General features: G+C 36.8%; 1 protein-coding gene across 2 annotated transcripts; it reads left to right on the top strand.

Moving 5' to 3' along the window:
• Nucleotides 1–2,252: 2,252 nt before the first annotated feature.
• Nucleotides 2,253–8,913, top strand: psmb7 (proteasome 20S subunit beta 7). 2 transcript variants are annotated; one of them, XM_079586132.1, is made up of 9 exons: nucleotides 2,557–2,712; nucleotides 3,560–3,653; nucleotides 3,786–3,883; nucleotides 3,992–4,132; nucleotides 4,625–4,740; nucleotides 6,630–6,688; nucleotides 7,312–7,463; nucleotides 8,371–8,397; nucleotides 8,700–8,913. In XM_079586132.1, exons 1-9 carry the CDS (start codon nucleotides 2,651–2,653, stop codon nucleotides 8,809–8,811), a joined length of 861 nt encoding a protein of 286 aa, XP_079442258.1. In that variant the 5' UTR covers nucleotides 2,557–2,650; the 3' UTR covers nucleotides 8,812–8,913. The 2 variants fall into 2 exon arrangements, with proteins under 2 accessions (XP_079442259.1, XP_079442258.1); XM_079586133.1 differs by lacking the exon at nucleotides 8,371–8,397 and having other exon boundaries at nucleotides 2,253–2,712.
• The last annotated feature ends 871 nt before the right edge of the window (nucleotides 8,914–9,784 follow it).

Genomic DNA, 9,784 nt, shown 5'->3' with positions numbered 1-9,784 from the left:
AGAGGGCACATTGATTGTTTTTGTTTGTTTGTTTGTTTTATGATGTGCACAGAAAAATCACTTATAATAAAAAATAATGCTGCACAAAAATAATGCATGCAGCATTTCCCCTCATCAAATCATGTTTTAAACAAAACAATAAAAATCCCATTTCATGGTGACTTAATAGATCAAATATTAATTTTCTGAAGAACACACACACTATGTATATATGATCAATGGACATGAAATGTAGGCTACCGTCAATTGTAGAATGGCTCACTCATTTATGCACAGAGGTCTGTATATTAGGGAGGAAACTCAGCGCGAGATAGCACACCTTCCACCTGTGTGTGCGCGAGCCGAGAGCGCCAACTCTAAATCCTCCCACTGAATACTGTCTCCATGACAACCATGCAAAAGCATGTCCTTACTGACCAGATCTGACACACAAACACACGCATTCGCATACATTCTTTGAGGGGACTAAAAATTCAAAACATGATTATGATTCAAAGTATCTTTTCAGTCGGAATTGAAATTGAAAAAGGAGAATGTGCGGCGAAAGAAACTAATGAAAGGAAAGCTGTCATCTTTCTTTTCTAGCAGACGCTCAATACAAACACACACGCATACGGGCTCTGCAGTTTGCTGGACTATTTGAGAGTTTCGAGTGGATGAGAAGAGCGCGTTTAGATTGATGGAGTCTTTTGTGCTTATTTATCTTTATTGTATTCAATTCTCTATCGAGGGGAAGTTTTTTTTTTTTTTGCTCGTGCTGTTTCTAAAGATTCGGTGAAGTCTCATCTAATGGCTGGAGAAATGATTATTGAGCAGCAAGTCATATACAGTAACGACAATTTACAAAATCAATCCTTTTTAATAAAGCCTGCATTTTGTCTTCTGGAAAGAGTTAGATGAGAATATTAGCAGTTTATAGCTCAAGGAAAGACTAAATAGGCTATCTTACTTACAGGGGGGTCAGGATGAATACTTCCGCATCAAATCTCCAGCGTAATGAGGGAAATATACCCCTGGTTTCACAGAAAAGGGTTAAACTAGTCCCAAACTAAAAAGCATGTTTGAGCTGTTTTAACTGAAAGCAACGTGCACTGATAGGCTATATCTTAAAATATATCAGTACCATTGTATTGTCTCACATCAGTCAAAAAAAAAATTTCAAAGGCATGTTTATAAAAGCTACTTAAATGTCCAAATTGAACTAAGGTCTAATCATGGCTTAATCTAAACCCTGTCTGTGAGTGTGAAACCAGGCCATAGAGCATGGGAAAGTTTTGAGTCTTTACCCTGTTCCCATTGGTGCAATAAGAGAAAGATCTGAGTGCATACTGCCTCCTAGTGGCCAGATTCAAAACTGAACACTGATGCCTGGATTCACAGACGAGGCTTAAAGGGATAGTTCATTCAAAAATGAAAATTCTGTCATCATTTACTCGCCATCAAGTTGTTTTAAACCTGTATGAATTTCTTTCTTCTGCTGAACACAAAAGAAGATATTTTGAAGAATGTCGGTGACCAAACATCTGATGGGCCCCATTTAATTCCATAGTATTTTTCCCCCATTTGGAAGTCAACGGGGCCCATCAGCTGTTTAGTCACCGACATACTTCAAAATATCTTCTTTTGTGTTCAGCCGAAGAACACATTTAAGCCTAGTCCCAGACATATCTTACAATGTCAGTGCCATTGTTTTGCCAAGATTCACACCAGTAATGTTTTTCTTTCTTTCTTCTAAGGCATGTTTATAAAAGCTAAATGTACTGATTGAACTATAAGGTCTAATCCTGGCTTAATCTAAACCCTGTTTGTGAAACCGGGCCTGAGTGTTTTATCCTCCTAAATCCTGCTGCGGGTCATTCCTGTAATAGGCTATTATCATCATGTCTAATTAAATATTAAACTCAACATCTGCAGATGCTGGTATTATTCTTTTGCATGTCCTTGAGTGCTGAACAAGCTTATAAAATAAAATAAAAACTTTCTTGAATTTATTAAGAAAATTGCTTGTTATTTTGTGAACATTTGATAATCAGTAATCAGTTTTTCCTGTTTTATTTTATTTCCACAATCGTATTTTGAATATGAAATAGCAAAGCTTGTCATTTCCATCCTGTTCATTATAATAAACTGTATTTATTTATTATAATATATATATATATATATATATATATATATATATATATATATATATATATATATATATAATACATAATATTAATATAAACTGTCAAGAAGATTTAATGAGAAGATATTGTGTGTGTGTGTGTGTGTATTGTTTGTATTGTGAGGGCTCAGTAACGCTGTCATAGTCAGACTTAGACATAGACTTTCACGAATGAGTTAACGAACCTACCCTGAAAAATATTCACTGTGACAACGTCAACTATCCCCAAACGCCTCTATTTCTGACATATATACATTAAATATACGTTTAATAATGAGTTGTTAACACTATTTTTAATGTCGACTGTTTCTAGAATGATATGGCGGGAGCGTACGAGGCAGAAACAAGTGTTACATTGTATACGTTCCTGATCTATAGGTTCCCACTGCGCTTATTCTATAGAAATGACGTACAGCGCGGAAGCTCTAGCGTGTAACACAGAGGGGAAACTAGTCTCGCGCTTCCCGGAAGCGGGACCGCAGAATCATGGCGACCGTCTCAGTGTGTCAGTATCATCCCGGAGGTTTCAGTTTCGAAAACTGCAAGAGGTGAGATTTATCCCTCTATATAAAGAGGAATTTAGTCGGTGGAGTGGGGTATTTTTTATTTTATCGATTAGGTGAAATAACAAAGAGTTTGAGTGGGTTTTAAATGCATTTTACCGATAGGTTGAGTCACGGCCTGCGTGAATGACTCAGGAGAATTTACTCAAACTCATTTTAATAACGGGTTTGTTTAATGAAATATACATTAAAGGGCATTACACGTTATGTATAACATTTAGAATTGTGTATTTTAAGGTTACAGTGTTTTTTTTAAATAGTTGATATTTTGTTATTGGTGGGTTTCGACCCTGCTCTTATAGTAACGTTAAATGTAGTAAGTTCACACTAAATTATTAATTTAACTGAATTAGCGTGAACTTTATTCATAAAAAAAGCACTTTAATTCGTTTAATCATATTGCGATCTGTTTTTGATTAGCTACACAGTGTATGACGAACATTTTGTTGTAACATTAAGACGAAGCCTTCAATTGTTGTTTTTAATGTCATATTTGCGTTCTGTTAAGTTGGTTTAATTTAGATATTTCTTTTAAATTTGAATATTTGTGTTGTGTATCAACCACAAATGAGTGGTGATATAAGAGTGTATAAAGTGTCCACTAGTCGTCAGCAGAACTGAGGTTTGAGGATAAATCTGTTATTGACATGCTGTCAGTATGATTCAAAACCGTAATACATCTCTGTGCTGACTGGTCAAACCAGTGGTTTTCTACATTTATTATGTTAATGTAGCATCTTATGTAAGCTCATATAGGAGCAGAGATTAATTATAAAAGGCTGAAACAATAAAATGATGTTTGGGAAAAAACAATGTGTTTTTATTGTTCTAGAAATGCCCTTCTGGAGGCAGACATCGCTAAGCTGGGGTTCAGCTCTCCTGCTGCTCGTAAAACCGGAACCACTATTTGTGGCATTGTTTACAAGGTAAGCTAAAGAGCGTAGAGGAGTTTAATTGTATAAAATAGAGGGTTTGACTTCATATCCTTCCTCATATCTGTCAAGAACGGTGACATACAGGAAAAACTGCCTCACTAAAATCCTCCCCCTCTCTCTCAGGATGGTGTTGTTTTAGGTGCGGACACTCGTGCCACTGAAGGAATGATTGTCGCTGATAAGAACTGCTCTAAAATTCACTACATCTCTCCCAACATCTAGTGAGTACAAACACATCATAACAGACAACTCGCATCTTTGTGATTTGCAATCCCTGATACCAAATGACATTGTTCTGAAGTCCTCTCTTTCTCTCTCTCGTTGTGTAGTTGTTGTGGAGCCGGTACCGCAGCAGACACTGAGATGACCACACAGATCATCTCCTCTAATCTGGAGCTCCATGCTCTATCCACCGGCCGTGTCCCGCGCGTCGCCACCGCTAACCGCATGCTCAAACAGATGCTCTTCAGGTAATGAATCGTCGCAGCGCTGTATGATGTGCTACCACCAAAAATATTTGAATTAAGGTTTTTTTCAGGTTTTTAAAGAAATCTCTTACGCTCAGACTAAAGCTGCATTATTTGGTCAAAAATACAGAATTTTTTTTAATATTGTGAAATATTACAATTTAAAAGAAATGTTTTCTATTTGGATATTTTAAAATGTAATTTATTTCTGTGATGCAAAGCTGAATTTTTAGCATAATTTCTCAAGATCCTTCAGAAATCATTGTAATATGCTGATTTTATGCTCTAGAATATTGAAAACAGTTGTGCTGCTTAACATTTTTGTGGAAACCATGATACATTACAACTCAAATGTTTGGATTTTTATTTTATTTTATGAAATTAATACTTTTATTTGTTAAGGATACATGAAATTGTAAAAAAAAAAATATATATATATTCTAAATGTTTGACCGTTAGTGTTTATGACCAGTCTCCATGTGTTTACATATGTAGGTATCAGGGTTATATTGGTGCTGCGTTGGTTCTCGGAGGGGTTGACTGCAACGGTCCACACTTGTACAGCATCTATCCACACGGATCAACAGACAAACTGCCATATGTCACTATGGGTGAGTTACACTAACATACCCCGTAACCCGTCTATAACATAACCCATTACAAGGTGTACCTTTACCACACCAAATCTTGTCTTTTAAGGAAAACTGTTTATTTGAAAATAATTTTATTGTTTACATTTTTAAACATTTTATGGCATAGCTACCAGTGATGCGCGGGTTGATCCAAAGTGAGCGGGTGCCTGCGGTCACCCGCGGTTACGAGTCATCCAAAAATATTTTTAATGATATTCGGGTCGCGGTCGGTCGGGTCGTTTGAAATAAAGATGCCAATTAAACCTTTGTAATTTATATAGTACTAGACACAATGTTCTATGAAATTCATAGGTCTACACTTTATTGGCTGAATAACTGCGCGAAGATGACGCACGAGCTCAGTCAGAGATGACAGTGGGAAATCCTTATTTACTTTTTGAATGTTAAGCGCGTTATTAACTTTTGAATAAAAGCTGACGCGGGACAAAATGCCCGATTTCCCAACACGTTGAACTGAGCAATGCCATTGTGCCATTTTAATAGGCTACTTTTAAACGCATATAGCTCAGTAATGTCAGTTTTATGTAGCTATTTGCTGAGAGGGGGCGGGGTTTTTGTTGGGAAAGTCGGGGGAGAGACGCACACTTCGATTAGACTGGATAAACACATGCAGCATCTTAATTGTTAAGAAAATGAAACGAAATAAATGAATAGCCTAAATCAAGCTTTTATTACAAACACTAGGCGATATCATACAGCATTCAGAAAAATGCGCACCCCTAGTTCCTCCGTCTATGGCCCAATGACTAAAATGAGCATTTACTAGCTACTTTAAAAAAAACGCGGGTCAGGATGGAAGCGGGTCGGGTACAATATTTTTTTTCTTTTTTTTTGCGGTCCGAGTTGCGGGCGGGTTAGTTGAAAACGTCGGTCGGGTGCGGGTTGTTTATACATTGACCCGCGCATCACTGATAGCTACCATACAAAAAACCTGAAGTTCTCATTTAGTAGATCTTTATGACCTTTTTTATGTACAGTGACGGATACTGGGTTGTCAAAAAGGAGTTTGATCCACATTTCCTATCTGATACGGGGGGTATGAATGTTTTTTCCTTAGGCCGATCACATGGCGTTAAAAAGACAGGAGTTTTTTCTCCCTGAAGTTGGTGGGCAAGCGCCAATCCATTACAGTGCATCAAAGCATGCGCAACAAGGAGCCCAAAAAGACAGTCTTAAAAATGCTAACAGTAAAAGAAAAGCTTACTGCTGTCCTAAAAGTGGCCGCTTCGAAGACACTGACAGGCAAGTGTGTCAAGTACGTAGCCGAAACAGAAATGAGGGGCTGCCCATAACCAGAGCCGTCATCCAGCTGAAGGCACTGGAAATCTCCAAACAGCTGAACATACCCACCAGCGAGGCCCATCATTTCTTATTTCGGCTACGTACTTGACACACATAGTCTTTTTGGGCTCGCTATCTTCTAACATTACACTCTGACAGTATTTCTTGGCTGCTTAATGAGAATTGTTTGACTCGTATTTACACGTGTTTGGCACTCCCTATTGTTGCGGGTGTATTATTTACATGTAAAAGTTTATAGACCCTGAATAGAAGACCCCATTTTTTTCAGATGTATTTCAAAGAGAGAAAAAAATCGTCTTATATTCGGAACAATACAGTTCTTGCATGAATTATCATCCTCTTCCACCAAGAGGGGGAGATATTGTGTCTCTGAAAAGCCTTTGATTGGTGCCAAGATATGAAAGATGTCTGACTGACTGGCTCTGCAAGTTGTGACTTCGATGAAAACATGACATGCAGCCTTCAGTGAATATCTGTTAATGCAGAAGATGCTTCTTTTGATTCACTTTCTCATTTGTAACATCAGCATGTTTTCGTCTCATCAGGTTCTGGATCTCTGGCAGCAATGGCAGTGTTTGAGGATCGCTACAGGCCCAACATGGAGGTAACCCTCTCTCGTGTGCATTTACATGTCTTTTTGCTTTTTTGTATTGAGGTGTACTCTAATGTTCAAGTTAAGTTTAAAAATAAATAAATAATACTTTTATCTAGAAAAGGCACTTTAAATTGATCAAAGTGACAGTTAAGACATTTATAATGTTACTAAAAAGATGCGGTTCTTTTGAACTTTCTATGTATCATGGTTTCATCAAAAATATTAAACAATAAATATTAAGACTGGAGTAATGATGCTGAAAATTCAGCTTCGCATAACAGGAATACATTACATTTGCAAATATATTCAAAACAGTTATTTTAAATAGGTTTTAATGTATTTTCAATGTATTGTTGAGCATGCCAGGTTTCTTTCAAATACATCCAACCTCAAACTTTTTGGACAATAGTGTGTATATTCAGGGTTCCTAAAGTCATTGAAAAACTGGCAATTTCAGAGAATTATGGAAAATTCATAGAAATAAACTTGAAATTTGAAATATCATTTGTAAAAAAAAAAATTGTGAACGCAATATGATTATCCAGTAATCATGAAAGACTGGGAAGCACATGTAAATTGGTGAACACATGTGAGAACACTATCGTGTTAATGATGGTGGTTGTGTCGATCAGGAGGATGAGGCCAAGCTTCTGGTGCGGGATGCAATAGCGGCTGGTATCTTTAATGACCTGGGCTCAGGAAGCAACATTGACCTGTGTGTGATCACCAAGGGGCAGGTGGACTACCTGAGACCTCATGACGTGGCCAACAAGAAGGGCGTCAGGTGAGCATCCAACATCACACATCTAAACCTATTGCAGTTACACTTGTTGCATAGCAGCATGCAAATTGCTAGCATGGAGGCAGTGATGAAATCTGTGTAATTAATTCATGTGTCATTTAAATATGTGCTGTTTAAAAAAACAAAGCAAAAAAACTGACATAAATGGCCAGCATAAATACCTTTATAAATGAGTAAAAAAAATGGGCATCCCATTGTCGATATCTGATCAGCTTATTGTAAATATTGTACAGGTTGTCCAAAAACATCAACTTTAGGTCTAGTCACAAATGGTCAGTATGAATAAAGGGATAGTTCTCTCATTTAATAACTCCCAATGTCATCCCAAAACCAACACAAATGAAGGTAATTCATTTGAAATGAAATCGCAGAGATTTCTGTCCCTCCCTTGAAAGTCTATTCACACAACTCTGAAGAGTCAAGACGTACATGCATAAAGAGGTTGTAAAATAAATCCACATGAATTGAGCGGTTTAATCCAAATCTTCTGAAGAGACTTGATTGCTTAATATGATGAACAGATTTAATTTAGGATTTTATTCACATTTAAACATTGATCAGTGAACATTTCCAGCAGCTCAACTGCACTTGCGTGCCGAGCGAGAACAAACCTCATTGGTTCTCACGGAAGCTCAAATATGCTGCGTAACACGAGAATGAACCTCATTGGTTATTATGCATGAGCTTTCTATGTGATTAGACTTTCAATGGAGGGACATACATTTATTTGTGTTTCGAAGATGAACGAAAGTCTTATGAGTTTGGAACAAACTTTTTTGGGTAACTTATCCCTTAAACAGTCTGTTGATGAAATCCACCACATGTGTGCATGATGCTAATCAGAAAACTTGCTAAATGAATGGCTCATGCTTCACTGTTCCATTTTAAGGGAGGATATGCTTGATGGACGCCCTGTGTGAGTAACCGTGTGTTAAAACGAATTGCCCACATCTAGACGGAATTGTAACCTGCATGTGTTTGACTAACCAAGTGTGAGTTTGAAGTAGTGGAGTTGTTCACACTGACAAGCTGTTTGCTGATCTTTCTTTTACAATCCTCTGCTAACATCATTATGTTGTTGTTTTTTCACCAAAGTGTATTTCTCCTTTTGGATCAGTGCAGTGTTTCAGTCCTGATTAGAGGTGTGTGTTTAGGTTTAGTTTCTCAGCACCTTTAATTGTTTTAATTCCTGTGTTTTTGTGTGTGTTCTCCTCACAGAACCGGAAGCTACAGGTACAAGCATGGAACTACCGCGGTTCTGACGAAGGCTGTGACTCCTCTGAACCTAGAGGTGGTAGAGGAAAGTGTGCACACCATGGACACCTCCTGAGGAGACACAATCCACCACGCTTTGATCTGTTTGTTCCCCCAACTATCATGTGGTGGTTTAGTCATTTTTCATTATTTCCAATAAAAGAAGTTGTGAGTTGAAGTTTGTGTTGTTTTTATGCGCCTCTTGCTGTACCATTGTTTTCTTAAAAAAGCACGCCAATTTATTGAGGTATCATTTATTTCTGATAACTCCTTATTTTTGCATGTTTACATAGTACGGCAGTCTAATTAAATAACGAGTCAAATGTTTAGGTAAGATTTTTAAAAAAAATACTTTTGAAAGAAGTCTCGTCTGCTGACCAAGGTTGCATTTATTTGATGAAAAATACAGTAAAATTTTGAAATATTACACTATAAAATAGCCGTTTTCTATTTGAATACATTTTATTCCTGTGATCAAAGCTGAATTTTCAGCATCATTACTCCAGTCTTCACCTAGTGTCACATGATTCTTCAGAAATTGTTCATTTGCTGCTTAAGAAACATTTATTATTATTATCAATGTTGAAAACAGTTGTGCTAATGTTTTTTTAAAACAGCAATACATTTTTCATCATCGTTAGTTGAACAAAAAGTTCAGCTTTTATTCCATAGAAAGTTTTTGTAACATTATAAACGTCTACTGTCACGTTTGATCAATTTAATGTGACTTTGCTGAATAAAAGTATTGATTAAAAAAAAAGAAAAATACTGACCCTGAACGTTTGAACTGCACTGTACATACTGCATGCTCCAGAAATTGTGAATATAGTCTTGAGTTTTAAAGATTCACTCAAAACACAGTAGCTTAAGTTTGGGGTTATTGAAATGCAAATAAGTGCTTGTTGCTTGAGTAAAAGTTTGATTTGCATGATTTATTAAAACATGCTATCATTTTAATTAGCTAAAGGTGAACACCTTTTGTATTATGTTTTTTTGATAAATGATAGTAGTTAACAATACATTTGCTTATCACCAGGGGGCCTCAGATA

Source organism: Phoxinus phoxinus (assembly GCF_949152265.1).
Source record: "Phoxinus phoxinus genome assembly, chromosome: 17".
NCBI classification, from domain to species: Eukaryota; Metazoa; Chordata; class Actinopteri; order Cypriniformes; family Leuciscidae; genus Phoxinus; species Phoxinus phoxinus.
The sequence above is the reverse complement of the archived record's forward strand: the minus strand, read 5'-3'. Positions and strand labels throughout refer to the sequence as shown.